Source organism: Rana temporaria, chromosome 1 (genome assembly GCF_905171775.1).
Source record: "Rana temporaria chromosome 1, aRanTem1.1, whole genome shotgun sequence".
Classification (NCBI taxonomy): domain Eukaryota; kingdom Metazoa; phylum Chordata; class Amphibia; order Anura; family Ranidae; genus Rana; species Rana temporaria.
This window is the reverse complement of record NC_053489.1, coordinates 446,581,482-446,599,974: the sequence shown is the minus strand read 5'-3', so window position 1 is coordinate 446,599,974 and position 18,493 is coordinate 446,581,482. Positions and strand designations below refer to the sequence as shown.

The 18,493-nt window shown below is 45.8% G+C and overlaps 1 protein-coding gene across 2 annotated transcripts in view; it reads right to left on the bottom strand.

Annotated features, from left to right (window-relative positions):
* Nucleotides 1-13,043: 13,043 nt before the first annotated feature.
* The window catches only part of ARHGEF18 (Rho/Rac guanine nucleotide exchange factor 18), a 139,233-nt gene continuing 133,783 nt past the window's right edge, over nucleotides 13,044-18,493 (bottom strand). For both annotated transcript variants that reach the window (XM_040327062.1, XM_040327070.1), the window contains exon 22: nucleotides 13,044-14,085. In XM_040327062.1, coding sequence (XP_040182996.1) covers nucleotides 13,922-14,085 — 164 coding nt within the window. In that variant the 3' untranslated portion in view covers nucleotides 13,044-13,921. The remainder of the gene's footprint in view (nucleotides 14,086-18,493) is intronic.

The window sequence follows — 18,493 nt, the reverse complement described above, 5'->3', positions numbered from 1 at the left end:
TATGTTTTGAGAAAAATGTGAGCATAATCAAACATCGACAGAAGCTTCTAAAGTCACAGATGCTCTTCCCAGAAGTGGTTTGCATTAAATGAAACTCAACAAATAAAACAAATACAATATAATTGATTTAAAACAAATTAAATAACATAAAGATCACAAATGACTAACAATATATTGCCTTCATTACATAAAATAGTTTACACTTATAGGTGGATTCACAGAGAGTTAGGCCGGCGTATCAGTAGATACGCCAACCTAACTCGGAATCTGCACCGTCCTAAGTTTAAGTGTATTCTCAAACTGAGATACACTTAAACCTATCTAAGATACGACGGCTTGCGCCGTCCTATCTTAGGGTGCAATATTTAGGCTGGCCCCTAGGTGGCGCTTCCATTGAGTTTGGCGTAGAATATGTAAATCACTAGATACGCCTATTCACGAACGTACGTGCGCCCGTCGTAGTAAAGATACGTCGTTTACGTAAGGCATTTTCAGGCGTAAAGTTATTCCATCAAATAGCTGGACTAGTAATGTTAAGTATGGCCGTCGTTCCCGTGTCGAAATTTGAAAATTTTACGTTGTTTGCGTAAGTGGTCTGTGAATAGGGCTGGACGTAATTTACGTCCACGTCGAAACCAATACGTCCTTGCGGCGTACTTTGCCGCAATGCACACTGGGATATGTACACAGACGGCGCATGTGCCGTTCGTAAAAAACGTCAATCAGGTCACCCCCCATTAACATAAAACACACCCCCTCAGCCTAATTTGAATTACGCACGCTTACGCCGGCCGCATTTACGCTACGCCAGCGTAACTTAGCAGGCAAGTACTTTGGGCCAGATTCACAAAGCACTTACGCCGACGTATCTAGAGATGCGCGGCGTAATTGAAAAATGCGCCGCGCGTATCTTTGCGCCTGATCCTCAAAACGAGATACGCCTGAAAGCCAGTTTTTTCCGTCCGACGTAAAACTATTACACCGGCGCATCTTGGAGCGCAAAATACGCTAGACACACCATTGTTTTGATAGGCAAAGATGCAAATGAGGGAGATAAGGCGATCCACAAAATTAAGTTTGTGCGAAGTAGGCTACGCCCTGTGCGCATCTGTTAGTTTCCCGGCGGGAATTTACACCTTATAAAAGGTGCCCTAACTTTGCTCCAGCCGTGTAAAGGTCAGCAAAAGCAACACCATTAAGGAAGAGCTGAGCATACACACTTGCAGGACAACAATCTGTATGCAAACATGCCAGGGGCATCCATGCTCATAACTATACTAGTGACTTTAGAGGCGCGCAGAAGGAGGAGGGAACAGAGAAGGAGGAGGGCACAGGAGAGGATATACCGCAGACGCCTAGATGTGTTTGCCATGGCTGCTTCTGAGGTGTATCGCACCTTCAGATTCAACCGTGAAGCCATCCTGGAAATAACCACAATCCTGCAGGATGACATCACCAGCCCAACACACCGCTCACATGCAGTGCAGCCACTGATCAAGGTCCTGGCAACACTGCATTTCCTTGCCAGTGGCTCTTTTCAGCACACAAGTGGATTGTTGGCTGGGATGTCACAATCCTCCATTAGCAGATGTGTGCACCAGGTTGTCCCTGCAATCCTGAGACGCATGGCCAACCAAATCATCAAACCTATCCAGGAGGTCCAGCGGATGAAGACAATGACAGATTTTTACCAAATTGCCAGATTCCCACGCACCGTGGGGGCCATTGATTGCACACATGTGGCACTACAGCCCCCCCATGAGACAGAGCACATGTACCGCAATAGGAAGCATTGGCATTCAATCAATGTACAGGTGATAGTGGATGCCCAATACCTCATATGGCATGTCCGTGCCAAACACCCAGGATCCAGCCATGACAGCTTCATATACCGTCAAAGCGACATCCCAAGACAATTTGAACAGAACATGTATGGGGACAGCTGGCTGGTTGGTGAGTGACATGGGTGTCAGGTATGACTGTCCCCCCCATGATGCAGACATCAGGAGGGGCACATGCATGACTAACATCCTCCTGTCTTTTCCCTTCCAGGTGACTCTGCATATGCACTTGGACCCCATCTCATGACTCCATTCCAGTACCCCCAAACCCCAGGAGAGGTAAACTACAATGCTGCACACATACGTACCCGTGCAGTGGTGGAACGCACCTTTGGCCTCCTGAAGTCCCGTTTCCGATGCCTGGATAAGTCTGGGGGTACCCTGTTGTATTCCCCAAACTTTGTGTGCCAGATCATCGGTGCATGTTGCATGCTGCACAACTTCACAGTGAGAAGGGGCCTGGAGATTGACATACGTGATGACCTGACCCCCGAACCAGACAATCCCCCCCTGACCGAGGGTACCCGGTCTGCTGAGGGAACAGCAGCCAGGAGACGCCTCACAGAAGGCATCTTTGCACAGTAAACACACACATTAAACATGGCACAATGAGAATGCATGCATGCACACCCACTGTGGTCCCTAGCACACACACCCCACATGCACATCGAATTGGATTAGACCCAAGTTAACAACATGGTATTAGGGAGCAGCAACGCCACGCCACGGCTCCAATTATGTCACTGTGCATTCATACACTATTCACATGGACCTGGGATCACTTCTCCCTGGTCCTGGGGATCCCTACTCCACCAAAACTGAGGGTGACACCCTTTTTCACCAGGAAAGTCACCCCCACATTCATACATCACTCACACACATATAACAAAGCATAATCACAGTAGAAAATCATAAAAAAAAAAAAAAAAAAAAAAAAAGAACATCCCAAATGATCAATGGCGGTGTGAGCTACGCCTGGGCCGGCCACGGGCACGGCCACGGCCAACCAGGGGAGACACATGGGGGGGGGCAGGGGAAGGAGGAGCCTCCCCTGGTGGCTGGTCACCTGCTGGCCTGCCCTCCAAGGCCACAGCGATCCTGGTCAGGCCCAGAGTGAGGGCTGCCGTATTGGCCTGGACAGCCTGTGTATTGGTGTTGACAGCCTGGGTCAGGGCAGACACCTCCAGGGCCACGCCTGCTGTGGCGGCCTGCAGGTCGTTGAAACATATTATGTACGCCACCAAGTTTGTGCCCACATCACTCACCGACTCCTTAATGGAGCCCAGGCTGTCCTCCATCTGGGCCAAAGTCCGGTTGACCTGACCCAGATGTTGGGTCTGTCGGGCCTGGTTCCTCTGCAGATTTGCAGGCAGGAGCTCGGCCACCCCCTGGTCTTCTGGGTGGCCTTCCTGCCTACAGATGAGGCTTGTGGCCTGGGAGGAGGGGAGAGAGACCCTTGTGGGGGAGGAGTGGGAGGGGCTACCCCTGATGGAGGCCTGACTGCTGCCAGCCTCAGGGGCAGCCACAAGGGGATCCTCCTGCAAACATGTCCATCCGATCATCCACGACCTCCCCCCCTCATCCTCCTCCCCCTCAACCTCCTCCTGAGGTGAGGTGTGGCCACTCCCCTGCCCTGGGGACTCTTGGCTTTCTTGGGGCTTCTCAGCAGCCTGGTGTCCGGGGGATGGTGCGGACTGGCCTGATGGGCCAGCAATCTCCTGGCCATCTGTGGATGACACAAAACATACACAGGTTGGAGGATCCACACACTTGGCACATATTCCCTTCCCCCACCCACACATGCTACTCGCCAGATAGAAAAAAAAATTACTTGTCCTCACGCCCTCCTCTGAGTCAAAGCCAGGCAGGCCCACCACTTGCTGGCTGTGGAAGCACTGGGCCACCGCACGTTCCTCCTCAGTCCACCTTACGGTGCAGGGTGGGCCTCCTCCAGTGCCCCTGGCATGGGCATTTATCTTGGCCAGCTTGTCACGGACCAGGCTCCTCAGAATCATTGATCTTCTTAGAGATCCCACTGGGGGTCCTCGTCTCCCCCCCCCCCCGCATTGATCTCATCCGTAATCTGCTGGATGATCGCCCTCTTCCTGGCCGGGGTGGTGTCCCAGCTCTCAGGGCCACGTAAATATCGCCCAAATCGGGTGATGGCCCTTGCAAGTAAGTGCTTCTCACGCACCGAGAAGTTCAGCTTCCTTCTCTTTGGTGCCATAACACCCAACACTCAACACCAAACACACACAAAAATCAAACAGAACAAACACAAAAACACACAGAACAAACAAACACACACAAAAAGACACAGAATAAACACACCCAAAAATCAAACAGCAAAAACCAGACAGCAATATCAAACACAAGCAGACAGCTAATACAAAATCAAAAACAAACACACAAAATCAAAAACAAACACAGAAAAAACAAACAAAAAAAACAGTCAGAAAAAACAAACACCTACTACAATCTCCTACTTCTATAAATCTTTAATCTAACAATACTACACTCACCAACAAACACCAACAAACAACAGAGCAAAAGCAACTTGCTTTAGGAAAGGGAACACAGGGATGTACTTTTGCAATGGAAGGGCGTTTGTGTGGGGCTATTTATATACAGGGCGTATCTCACTAAGTACGCTTGGCCTTTTTCCTATCTCACTGATTGCGCCCGGCCGAGTTCTGAGCATGCCCAGTGAGGTGCAGATTCATGCGCGCATGCGCAGTACGGCCGGCGCTTCATTTGCATGGGGTCACGGCTCATTTCAATGGAGCACACCCACTTCCTTCCCACTTGCAATAAACCCGCCTTATGCCTCGGTATTTACGTTACGTGGGCGCACATTTGGGCGCAAATGCTCTGTGGATACGGCACTTACGTCACAAAATTGAGCCGTCTTAACTTAACTGACATACGTTAGGACAAACTAAATTTGCGCCGCTCTACGTGAATCTGGCCCCAACTGCCTCCATTGACATGAAGGTCAGGTTACTGTAAGCCAGCTAGCACATAGTTCCCCCTTACATCATAGTCTGCAGGATTCCCCCTTACAGTGCAAAAAAACTCTTATGCAAAGGGGAATGCTGCAGATCATGATGCAAGGGGAACTCTGAGGTAAGGGGGGGGCTCTGGTGACCAGAGAACACCTTCCGCAGCGTGAATACACTAATGTAAGGGGGGGTATTAATATAAATCGGGAACCTTTGTATCAGTGCCCCCTAACATTATTGCATTCACTCCCCCTTACATCAGCAACCCCCCCCCCCCAGACTGGCCTGGCCGGCACTGTCACTGACCTCTTAGGTGCGCCGTGCAGGGCCCATTCAGATGGCTCCAGCTTGGTGGCTCTGGTTTTATCCTATAGCCTTCTTTCCACAGTCCACACACATCCGACTCCTCTCGAGACCCCCATTCCGGCAGCGTTCCCACTCTTGACTCCTCTCCAGACTCCCCCTCAGAGACTGCAGACATGGCACAGGAGGGGGAGGACAGAGACTGTGGACATGGCACAGGAGGGGGAGGACAGAGACTGCAGACATGGCACAGGAGGGGGGAGGACAGAGGCTGCGGACATGGCACAGGAGGGGGAGGACAGAGACTGCGGACATGGTACAGGAGGGGAAGGACAGAGACTACGGACATGGTACAGGAGGGGGAGGACAGAGACTGCGGACATGGTACAGGAGGGGGAGGACAGAGACTGCAGACATGATACAGGAGGTGGAGGACAGAGACTGCGGACATGGTACAGGAGGTGGAGGACAGAGACTGCGGACATGGTACAGGAGGTGGAGGACAGAGACTGCGGACATGGTACAGGAGGGGGGAGGACAGAGACTGCGGACATGGTACAGGAGGGGGAGGACAGAGACTGCAGATGTGGTAGGTTCCTTCTCTGCTCCCCTTCAGTATCCTTCTGTGCCCCTCCAGTCCACAGGCACATCTGTGTGTCAGGCAGTGTCCTCCGTCTGTGTCCTATTTCTCAACAGGGCAAGGCATGTGACCCCCTTCACGGCTTCACCCCCCCCCCCCAGTCCTGACAGGCAGTGTCCTCCTTCTGTGCCCTATTTCTTTACAGGGCAAGGCACCCCCCAGTCCTCGATACTTCTCATTCATTGTCCTCTTTGGCCCCCACCCATAGAAAGCTCATCTCTCTCTCTCTCTCTCTCCACCATAGGATGCGATGACAGGAGCGGGGCCCACCTCACACCTCGGTGTTATAGAAGGAGTACACCGGGGACACGGGACAGGTCCTCTTCCTCCATAGAGGAGGGCTGACCATGACAGTGGCGGTCCCCGGGGATGGGAGAGGGAGGGAGGGGGGTTCCCAGCTTACCTTTCCTGCGCTGGGCGGACGTGTGGCATTTAGTCAGCACATTGCTGGGCGCCCCGGCTCCCTCCTTCCAGCACACGGGATGCCGGGGACCCGCTCACCGACCCCCGCTGGTCTCACACACCCCGGCTTTCCTAACATGAATGACACTTCCTGCACACTCAGCTCCAACCTCTGCCATACTGTACACAGCCCGTACGACCTTCCGGAAATGCACGGCATGCTGGGTAGCCTCCTGGAGCCACTGAAGCCCGGTCGGCCATCTTCGTTAGGGGTAACCCGGTGCGCGCGGCCATCATTTTTACGGGCATAAACAGACTTTAACGGACTGCCCGAAAACGAGCTCAAATTACGGACTGTCCGTAATTTAACGGATGGTTGGCAACACAGCCGAACCGTCTCCCGCCACCGATAACAGTGATCTTGCGGCGAATCTGCAGCAGAGACCACAGTCATCATTTACAGGACCGCTCACTGAAAAGATGGACATCTCGGTTGTGGCAGCAGCTGCTGCCGCTACTGAGATATCCATCTTTAAAAAAATTACGTATATATACAGTGAGGGGTCCTTAAGTGGTTAAGAAAACTCCATACAAAGATTCAATGTGTCTGGCTTGCCTAATAACAGTAAGGTTGTAGACGTTCAAGGTGTATCGCCTTTTAATCAAGTTATTCAGAGGGTTCTGAAGTACAGGCAAAGCTGTGGATCCTGTGGAGCAACTGTGACCCTATTTTATCAGACAGCTAAAGCCCGCTGTTGGCTGACGTCGCAGAGCCAGTCCAAAGATCTCAACCATATGGTCAGGATTCGCCCACAAGCCTGGACCGTCACCCGGCTCAGCCTCTCAGCGAGTCGCTGAGCCAGCCACTCCCGCCCCTTCCACAGCCTAGAGTTGGGGGAGCCTGAGCAAGGAGCCGTAAGTGACAGTCAGCAGGTCTCTGCTCATGGAGCTGATAGAACAGAGCAATTGTCCGTATATGTCTCTATAGATTTACTTTGAGATGTCAGTGTCTGTTGTAATATTTAGAAAGGTCCTCAAATTAGAAATAAGGCACTAGTTTTAACTAAGAACCTGCTATTTAGATTGGCTCTTTTTTTCTTTGAGTTCTTTTATATATGAATATCGTGGTTGTTCCTGCCATGGTTGTCTCAAAATACCTTTACTGAATTATAAGGGATCTTTATTTGAACTCAACATAGAGCTCATATCCCTGAATGTTTTTTTCCTTGGTTTCTTGGAAATAAAAAAAAATAAAAAAATTGTCATTTGAAAAATAAATAATTCGCTTATATAATTTGTACTACTGATGAACCAATTTAAAAACATTTTCATAAAGAAAGCAAAAACAAATTGCTATGACAATTTTCTTTTTTAATTACTGAAGATTCATAAGAGGCTGGACATTATCAAAGCTGTGAAATTTAACAATTTATTCTTATTTAATAAAACAAATGACACCCTATTTTAAACATACAGAATTATCTACCTGTGTCATCGCTATATACTGCAGGGTAGTATTTGTTCATGAGACACACAACAGAAACATACACATTTGTGACACATTACATATGATACATTTCAGAAAAAATAAAATCCTATATTTACAAACTATACATCCATTCACCACCGGATTTATTGTATTTTAAATCTTAAATATATTTTATTCAAACCTGAAACCAAGAGAATTTTAATTTCCAGCACCTATAAATCAGCTTAATTTGCATCATAACCCATACATACATTGTAAGGTAATAAGCTAGAGAGCCCAAATCAGATAAGTACTACAGCTTTGGACTAAGTAATGAAGCACTGAACTGACATTTAAGAGGCTACCTCAATGAATGACATCAAGGAAAGAATACCATCCGAGTATATAATACAAGGACTTTATTTAGAAGCTGTCAAAATTAGAGGCTGCTGTTCATTAAAAGCATAGCAAAGAGAGAAAATGGACGAAATTCCATGTAGGCCCTGTGTAAATTACTCTGTCCCCTGCCCAAGTTTTAATGGATTAGTAGCTTCTTGTAGACATCTAACTGATCATCTGTTGGCTATTTCCAATTTAAGCAAACAAAAGTTTACGACAGGTAAAAAAAAAAAAAAATGAAAAAGAAAGACAACAAATCTCAGAAATGTAGACATTTGCAGTTTAACTATACTAAACAGATATTAAATTCCAAGATATGTTTGCGATGGCCTGTAAGACATCGCTGCTCTCTGTATTATAATTATTACACAGTTCCTTAGGTATTTAATAGACTTGCTGTCTCTTTCAGCTAGACCTGATAAAATAGAGAGTATATGTGGAAGAGTGTAAAACATTTTTCTACACAATGAAGACTAATGAACAATTTTTGTCAGCTACATATACCATACTTTAAAAGGGGATAAAAAACAAGCGTGTTTAAAAGTGTTCCTTGTGCAAATTCTTATCTTGCATCATGCATCAACTTGTATACTAAAGAAAGAGGACCAGCCTCCATCATCAAAAAAGGTTTTAAACAAACATTGGTGCATGGGTATTTTTTTATTTGCATTTATATGGGTACATCACAAAGCAATGAGTGGAGAGTGTTTTGAGCCAATCAGGGCCACTTAAGCGACTTGGTAATCGGTCACGGGCCACAATGAGCGGAGCGGGCGTATGACAGGTCTGTGTCCACTCTGCATATGCAAAGCGGACACGGATACAGCCCGCTCTACTCTATGGGCCCTCCGATCTGCCCAGACGGAAGGGGACGGATCCCCGTGTTTTTTTTAGCAGATCGAATTAGAGGTAGTCTGTTTACATCTGCCACTCCATAGAGGTGAATGGATGGTATGATTGGATTGGACCGATCATGTGAAAGGGGCCTAAGGCTTTCACACTGATGCTCTATAGTTTACCCACACCATGGGTGCAGGGCAGTGCACCTGTGGCTTTCCTGCGGGGATAGCTGCACTTTGCCATAGACTTCTGTTATATCCTGCAGGTGTGGAGCACTCTTTTAAAGCTCACCAAACCTGCAGGTAATAACAGAAGTCTATTGTTCAGTGCTGGTAACCGCAGGTGCACTGCACTCCACCTGTGGATCAGTTTGAAAGCAGCCCAGATATGCCCACATTATATATATATATATATATATATATATATATATATATATATATACACTTTTGGAAACAGTCTTCCATTCAGTTATCGCCGGCTGTTGCTGTGCCAGGCAGAGTGCATTTGGTATGACTCTGCCTGTGACAGGAGTACTTTACAGACTTATGTGGCTCTGCTCTACAGCCAGTTGCTTCCTCTACCGCCGGCTTCATTCACAGCACGTGTGGCCCCCGAACCACTGGTTGGGCACCCCTGGTATAATCTAACAGTGCAGTGCCACAACTTTTTATAGAATCTGTAAGGTTTTAGGGGATTTTGGAAGACTGATTAAATGAAACCTGTCATGCCAGAAATGCAAAGGCCGACACTGTTGACCTACTTTTGATGAAGCCAGTTGTATGGCTGTGATGCTTCTGTTTTTCAGAGATCCAAAGTACAGAACAGCCAAGCACTTTCGTAAGGAAAGGACAGTAACTGCAGCCTGTTTTTGACATGACAGCGGTGCTCTAAGCTTCTCATTTGCATGTCCCGCGAATTAGAGACTTTGACCCTATAGTGGCACACCCCCCTTATATAATCAAAACACTGTAAGGAGGAAATTTGCAGGATTAATCATCACTTACACTGAAATTCAAAGGCGCTAAGTGACAGCTGCACTTGCTGTGCCTAAAATGGTTGACACACCAGGTTTTCCTTCAGCAGGCCAGGCACTAGGCAATGTGCATGTACAATCTTTTGTACGTTCTCCTTCATGTGTAATCAGTGTAACTTCTCTACATGCCAAACTGGCAGTGCTTTTCATGTAGCAGTTTAAACAAGTAGTACAGGATTGGAAAAAAAAAATGCTACACTCACCTAGGTGGATTCAGCCTTGATCTGGTGCTGTTCCCCTGCCAGCTCTGCAGTGAGAATTGAGTGATCCAACAACCCTAATAACTCAATTCTCCCCTCCGAGCAGACATTCTCAGTCACTCTCTCTCTGCTCTTCCCCTCCAGTGCTCACTGGAGTGTTGGGATATGGAGAGGGGGGGGTCTGCTGACTCTGAGAGGCTTAGCCAGCTGCTAGGTCCAGGCCTCGAAGTGGATCCTGACTTTAAAGTCGGGTTTGATCTAGCGCTTGGACTCGTTGGGCGGCTTTAGCCCGCTGTTGGCTGAAAGCGGGCCACAAGAGTGCATAACTTACTGCCCTCCTGTTATCTATATGAGAAGTAGGGCAAAAAAAGCTTTGGCCATACTTTAAAATATTTTAAGCATAAAAGCACACAAGATTAGAGTTGATCTTAATTCAGACTTCCAAAATGCAGAAAGTATTAATCAGCAAAATAAGTATAGACTTCAACATACTTCTTCACATCTTGAGAACTACATTATAAATGTTTTGTCATTAACGTTACCATTCTAAAAGGTTAAATTAACTAAATAAAAAAATTAAAACAATCCCTTTGATAAACATTTCAACATGGATACAACCAAGGACTGTATTAGCCAGGGTGGCTTTAAATACTTCACAATTGCACACTTTGCTAAAGTGCTCGAGCATCAATGGCGTAAAAGACAAGGGGCTAGATTCAGGTAGCTTTTACGGCGGCGTATCTCCAGATACGCCGCCGTAATTTCAAATCTGCGCCGGCGTATCGTTCCGCTGATTCTCAAAGGCAGATACGCTAAAAAAATAGGCTTCCTCCGCCGACGTAACTTGAATGCGGCGGCGTATAATTGTGTGCAGTATTACGTTGGCCGCTAGGGGCGCTTTTGTTGTTTTCGGCGTAGAATATGCAAATTACCTAGATACGCCGATTCACAAACGTACGTACGGCGCAATTTATTTACGTCGTTTACGTTAGGCTTTTTCGGCGTAAGGTTGCTCCTGCTATTAGGTGGCGCAGCCAATGTTAAGTATGAACGTCGTTCCCGCTTCGAAATTTGAATTTATTACGTCGTTTGCGTAAGTTGTTCGCAAATAGGGCTGGGCGTAATTTACGTTCACGTCGAAAGCAATGACGATTTGCGTCGGAATTTTGAGCATGCGCACTGGGATTTTTTCACGAACGGCGCATGCGCCTTTCGTAAAAAACGTAGAATACGCGGGGTCAACCTAATTTAAATGAAACACTCCCCCCTCAACATCATTTGAATGACGCGCGATTATGCCGGCCCCATTTACGCTACGCCGCCGTAAGTTAGGAGGCAAGTGCTTTGTGAATACAGCACTTTCCTCTCAAACTTACGGCAGCGCAGCGTAAATACGATACGCTGCGCCGCCGTAAGAAGGGGCACAGCTACCTGAATCTAGCCCAAAATGTATAAGTAGGGAACTACTATGGCACTAGAAAAAAAAAAAAAATCTATATAGAAATTAGGTAGATTACAACTGTAGCTGTGCCTTACACATACGTGAAAAAAAACGTGTTTGTGGTCAGAGATTTCTGTGCAGTAGCACAGTATCCTTAACAATGAAGCAAATATAAAAAAAAAGGTATGTGAACAATTAAATAGTGGTAAAAAAATAAAATGTATAAAAACAAGCTCCAAATTTTCACATATACCACTTTCATCAACGTTTGGTCCAATGGCCACATTACCTAAAAACGGATATTATTGACTGAAACAAAACACTTGAAAAATCATTTACTGTTGCCAAAAAATCCTTATTTTTAGGCATTTACTCGTACAAGTAGGAAATAACAATTTTGTTTGTTACTGTCACACGAGGCACTCCACAAGAAAGCAAAAAATTCTACAAGAAGGATAATTTCTTAAGATTTAACCTCTGTAGACACCAAGGCCCTGTTCACACCGGAACGATTTTCTGTTTGAAGCTTGTAGCTTTAAAGTGCTCAACAAGCCAAATTCCATTCATTTCTATGGCCCCTGTTCACATAGGAGCATTCTGTCGCCTGAAGCAAAATGCCTGTCGCTCAAAAAACTACACAATTTCCTTTTTGGCAGATTACAAGTGTTTTTGGCCCCATAGACTTTAATATAACTGCCTGCTCAAACAGCAGCTCTTTACCCCTCATTTCCTCTCCCTCTCCTCCCCCTAGTGCTTTCTATTGGCTAAACAAAAAAGCCTGAAGCAGTAAAAGACATGTAATACGCTTTTAAAAAGTTTTAAAAATGCCAGTAAATTTCTACGCTCAGGTGTGAATGGAGCCTAAGGCAGGCCATACATGGTGCACATTTCTTTCCTGCAACCACGATTCCCCATCAAGACAGATAGTTCCTGCTCCTGCCGAGCAATTGTCTGCTCTGGGGGGGGGGGGGGGGGAGCAATCCCCACTGGGAGAAGACAGTGATTATTGCTAGCGGCTATAGCAGATAATTGTAAGAAAAAACAAAAAAACGGCAGGCTGGTTGTACTCAATTTAATCGATCAACTTGGTACATTCAGCCTGATCAATAACTGTTCGAATCTCGGCCGGTTCCTGCTGAACGGCCAAGATTTGAACAGTGCATGGCCGGCCTTAGGGGTTAATTTATAATAGAGAAAACCTGTATGGCTATTCGTCCAGCGAAACTGCATGTACATTTGTTCTGTTTGAGTTCATGAGTATTCAGTCATTTGTTTTAGGGATTTTTTTTTTTTGCACAATGTATAAATCTGTGTCTGTTGTGTCAATGGGGCAAAACAAAAACAAAATAATTTCTTTGCCTGATGGAATGTTCTTAAGAGTACTTTCTCTTCTGATCAAATGGTCAGAGTACTTTGTCTGCTGTTTGAATGTATAATCTCTCTTAGGCTGCATTCACACCTAAGTGTGTTGTAGCTACAAAAGTCTTAAACGTAAAAAATCTATTGTTCTCTATGGTGCATGTTCATACCAGTTGCGTGCACATATGTGAAAAGGCACCACAGAGAACTGATTTTTTTTTTAAAGTTTTTTCATGTGTTAATGCAGCCTCAGAATTAAATGTTCTTAAGAGATGATGCATTCATTACAGCTTATATCTCTACAAAGAAACCCATACACCATGTATAATAGTTGACATATTGTATTTGACAACACTGGAACAAACAGGATTAGCCAAATGTATGATGCATTCGCCCTGCAAAAGACAACTTAAATATCATAAAACAAAATGTTGCACATTTTAGAAACCTTAGCATGGAAATTATTCACAACCGTTTTCACGAATGCCTGCAGTGAATTTTTATAAATAGATATAAATACACCCCTTTATAGCTGCTAATAGAAATGCTACTTATTCTGCATGCTAAAGGAAGAAGGGACAGGCTATTGGTAATTTTTTTTTGTCCCTCAGGAAATGTTTGCGAGAAAAGACAACAAGCATAAGGACATAACTTTAACCTAAATATTAAGCAATCCTGTCCAGCAGGTAATGCTTCGGTTTGACAGATGCACCATTACCCTTTGACTTCACTCCAATTGCACTTGGAACAGAGATGTCGGGTTAGAAGACCACATGGTTAGCAGGAACAAGAAAAAAAAAAAAATATTGCATTTGGCAAATCTACTGGTGAATATCCCTTCATTATTCTTTGGACTGAATGCCACACCATTTTAAACCTGTTACTTTTACAGATTCCATTTAAAACTTCATAAAAAGGCCTTAGTGGTAAAAGCATTAATCCACAATATTTCAGTCTGTGCCATGAAAAGTGTATAAAAAGTCAGTGATGGAGCTAGAAAAATATAACATCTTCTTTATTTGTATCCTCCTCGTTAGCTGGAGCAGGTGGTGGTGGAGGATGAATAGAGGGTGTCAGTAAATGAGAACTGCTTTGCCGATGCACACTTGAATGATATGGTGGTGTTTCATTGATGGGATCGCCTTGTCCTGAAGAGTCTACGTGGCAAAAGAGAAAATTTGAAAACAGACTTTGATATGAAAAATAAAATACAACCTGTGTACCTGAAATCCCAAGCTGAAGTTAAAAATACAGCACTCAAAATGCACACAGGGACCGTAACTACTACTTACAAATTAATGTAGCGCACATTTAATCCTTAAATACAGGGAAAGAAAGGTGGGATAAAATGGCATTTTTTACTTACTTGAAAAATACCTTTCTTGGAGTACATCACAGGACAATGGAGAGGTAATTTATAGAACACTGGGGTAATCACCGCCTTTAGTTGATTGAACACTGGCAAAGAGCAAAGCCCTGCATAAACCCACACTTGCATGAAATAAAGCGGGTGAAAAGTGTCCCAAATACATTCAAATAATGGTCTCTGAGCAACACCACCGCCAGACTAAGGGCCCCACAGAGTAAACAGAGTGTGTACCAGCAGTCCTATCTGAGCGATGATTTATACAAAGGCTCTGAATAAAGAGTGGGAAGCTAGCCACCACCAAGGCAGAAACCTGGCATTTTTTAGTTTTCAGGGGAAAGCATTTGTCCAATACTGACATAAATTAAACCCATGCGACAAAGTATTGCTTGGGTGAAGCTTTCCCTTTTCACACCAAGCAAAGAGCTGTGGCAAACCCCATGAGCTGATAGTTTTTTTTTTGCCTTCTGCAAGGTGGGCCATTAGCGACTTAAGAAATCAGCTTTCCAATTTTCCACACCTGGAAAGTGTACTTCGGACAGGGCCGGAACGTGAAGTCGTAATGAGCTCCGCTTCTTGAAAAGCAGCTTGAGGCTGGGTTCACACTACTACACTACTTTCATCTTACTTTGCTCTGTGTTCAATGTTTCCCTATGAGAGCGTCTTGTAGCGTCCTACACAAGTCGGTCCGACTTTGAAAATGCTCCCTGTACTACTTTTGGTCCTACATTGATCCTACTTCAGGCCCATTGAATATGATTGAAGTCGGACCAAAGTAGTATCCTGTTCATTAAGTAGGATGGATGTAGGACCAATGTAGGATAAATGTAGGACCAATGTAGCAGAGCAAAGTAGGATGAAAGTAGTGTAGTAGTGTGAACCCAGCCTTAATCCTGGTTCCGGCTTGATGATCTATGCATGTCACAATTGGGCGTGGTTAGATTGGACCCGAACTGGCAGTCTCTGGAGCGAGGTTGGGGGCTGGGTGTCGGTGCTGAAGGGCAAGCCAATCTGCCCTAAGCTCCAGGACATCGATTGGCATCTGGAGCTTTTCCCCTGGACTGAAAGGAAATCCAAGACTCTACCCTAACCTTACAGTGCCTTCCACATCATTGGGAGAATGGATTTCTTGTCCTCCAGCACCACTATTGCAAGAATACAGTGATTTTTGTGCAAAATGCAGAGTGATCCAAGGACACAGTTGGTATGTCCAATACTGTCAGGATGTTGAGTTGTAGCAGTCTTGACAAAAATGAGCATGTAGAACTGCTTCAAAAAAGAGGCTACCATCAAATCTAGTACTTCATGCAAAGGCGAATAGGAGGGACACTCCAGGGAACATAGCCCCCCATACTATGAACCAGAGGGTCCAAAGCTCTCCTTTCCTGGAGAAGGAACATGTGCCAGGGTCGTGTTCAGGACAAGACCCAAATAAACCAGGCAGTGCAACAGTTTCCAGGGTTGACTTCTTGAGATTAAGGGCCCAGCTGAAATTTTCCAGCTCAGGCACCATGAAACGGTAACGAAGCAGGGGCAATGAGCGCTTGAGAGTGCAACAGGTTCAGCCCAGAGCACACTTCAAGGATTAGAGTGCTTTCTTCCCCTGTTGCGTTTTGGATAAACACATACAAGGAATTTCCAAAGAGGCATTTGCCCTCAAAAGGCATATATTTCAGCTGCTTCTTGCAAGGGTGTTTAACCAGTATTTCAGCCATAGTACTTGCCGAATATGAACTAGCATAAGTCCTAGGCAATTGTCAGAGAATCTTCCAACCCATCCACACAGAAGTGCAATAGTTCCGAAAAGAGATTCAGGTGCTGTCTAGAACAGCCTTTCTAAACCTGTGTGCTGCAGCACACTGGGGTGTTGCCAGAGATCCTCAGGTGTGCCGCAGGATCTTGATGGAGAAGGGTTGTCAGATGATCTCCTGCCAAACTGTACATCGGCACTGTGAGGGAGCTACATCAGCCTTAGCAAAGTAAAAGGGAGGGGGAGTGTGCTGTGCTCTCTGCTTCCTCCTACAGTGCAGTACCCAGCTGTGTAAGGAAAGGCACTGTAATATTTTTTTTAACTAGTTACCGACCGCCCACCGTCGTTCTAGGTTGGCACTTTAAAGATGGATATCTCGGTAACGGCAGCAGCTGCTGCCACAACCGAGATATTTATCTCTTCAGTGGGCGGTCCTGTCAACGATAACGGCGGATTCGCCGCGAGATCGCCATTATCGGTGGCGGGAGAGGGGTCCCTCCCACCGCTCTCCGCCGCTTACCGTAGCCGTCGGTAGCAGCGGAGGACCTCGGGTGCGCTCGGTTGCTGACTGGAGATGCGAGTGAGGGAAAAATGTCCTTCACCCGTCCCCATAGCTCTGCTGGGCGGAAGTGACGTCAAAGCGTCAGTCCCGCCCAGCGTCTTAAACAAACATTTTTTTTTTTGTCATTTGAAAAAATTACAGTTTCAATTTTTTTTTTTTTTTTGCATTTAAGCCAAAATATGAGATCTCATATTTAAGAGGACCTGCCATGCTTTTTTCTATTACAAGGGATGTTGACATTCCTTGTAATAGGAATAAATAGGAATAAAAGTGATATTTTTATTATTTTCTTTATTTCAGTGTTAAAAATTGTAAAATAAATAAAAATAAATACGAAAACAAAAATATTTTTTTTTTAAAGTGCCCCGTCCCGACGAGCTCGCGCGCATACGCGAGTAGCGCCCGCATATGAAAACGGTGTTCAAACCACACAAGTGAGGTATCGCCGCGATCGTTAGAGCGAGAGCAATAATTCTAGCCCTAGACCTCCTCTGTAATGTAAAAAATGTAACCTGTAGAATTTTTTAAACGTCGCCTATTGAGATTTTTAAGGGTAAAAGTTTGACGCCATGCCACGAGCGGGCGCAATTTTTTAAGCGCGACATGTTGGGTATCATTTTACTCGGCGTAACATTATCTTTCACAATATGTAAAAAAATTGGGACAAATTTATTGTTGTCTTATTTTTTTATTTAAAAAAGTGAATTTTTTCCAAAAAAAGTGCGCTTGTAAGACCGCTGCGCAAATACGGTGTGACAAAAAGTATTGCAATGACTGCCATTTTATTCTCTAGGGTGTTAGAAAAAAAATATATATAATGTTTGGGGGTTTTAAGTAATTTTATAGCAAAAAAAAAATGTTTTAGTCTCGTAAACACCGAATCTGAAAAACAGGCTCGGGGCTTAAAGCGGGGGTTCACCCTTAGAGGGCACTTTCCCCCCTTAGATTCCTGCTCGTTTTTACTAGGGGAATCGGCTATTTATTTTAAAATATGTGCAGTACTTACCCGCTTACGAGATGCATCCTCTCCGTCGCTTCCGGGTATGGGCTTCGGGAATGGGCGTTCCTTCTTGAGTGACAGTCTTCCGAGAGGCTTCCGACGGTCGCATCCATCGCGTCACGATTTTCCGAAAGAAGCCGAACGTCGGTGCGCAGGCGCAGTATAGAGCCGCACCGACGTTCGGCTTCTTTCGGCTACGAGTGACGCGACGGATGCGACCGTCGGAAGCCTCTCGGAAGGCTGTCACTCAAGAAGGAACGCCCGCTCCCGAAGACCCATACCCGGAAGCGACGGAAGAAGATGCAGCTCGAAAACGGGTAAGTACTGCTCATATTTTAATACAAATAGCCGATTCCCCTAGACCGAACGAGCAGGAAGCTAAGGGGATAAAAATTTTTTTTTTACAAATGGGTGAACTCCCGCTTTAACTAGTTAAAGGGCTTTATACGTGTGTCTGGAAGGTCACAAGCCTGACCCCCTGTACAAACGTACGCACCAGGGAGTGCGTCGCCAACGGTCGCTGAAAATAAACAGCCAAGGCCGAAATCTGATCCATAACTGTACTTAAGGCGAGAGCTTGACCCACTCACCGCTGTAGGAACAGCAGCATCTGGGACAACACGTATGTGCGGGGGTGCCATTTCATCTCTGCACACGTAGAGATGTAGGCCTTCCACGTACGATGGCAAATCCTACGTGAAGTAGACTTCCGTGCAAGTAGCATGGTAGAGATCATCGAGTCCGACGGACCTCGGACCTCCAACTCCTGGCTCCCAACAGCCATGCTGTTAAAGCCAGCGACTGTAAAGCAGGGTGAGGAAAAATCGGACCCTGCGACAGAAGATCTACTCTCAGGGGTAGAATCCAAGGGACGTCTGCCAGACGCA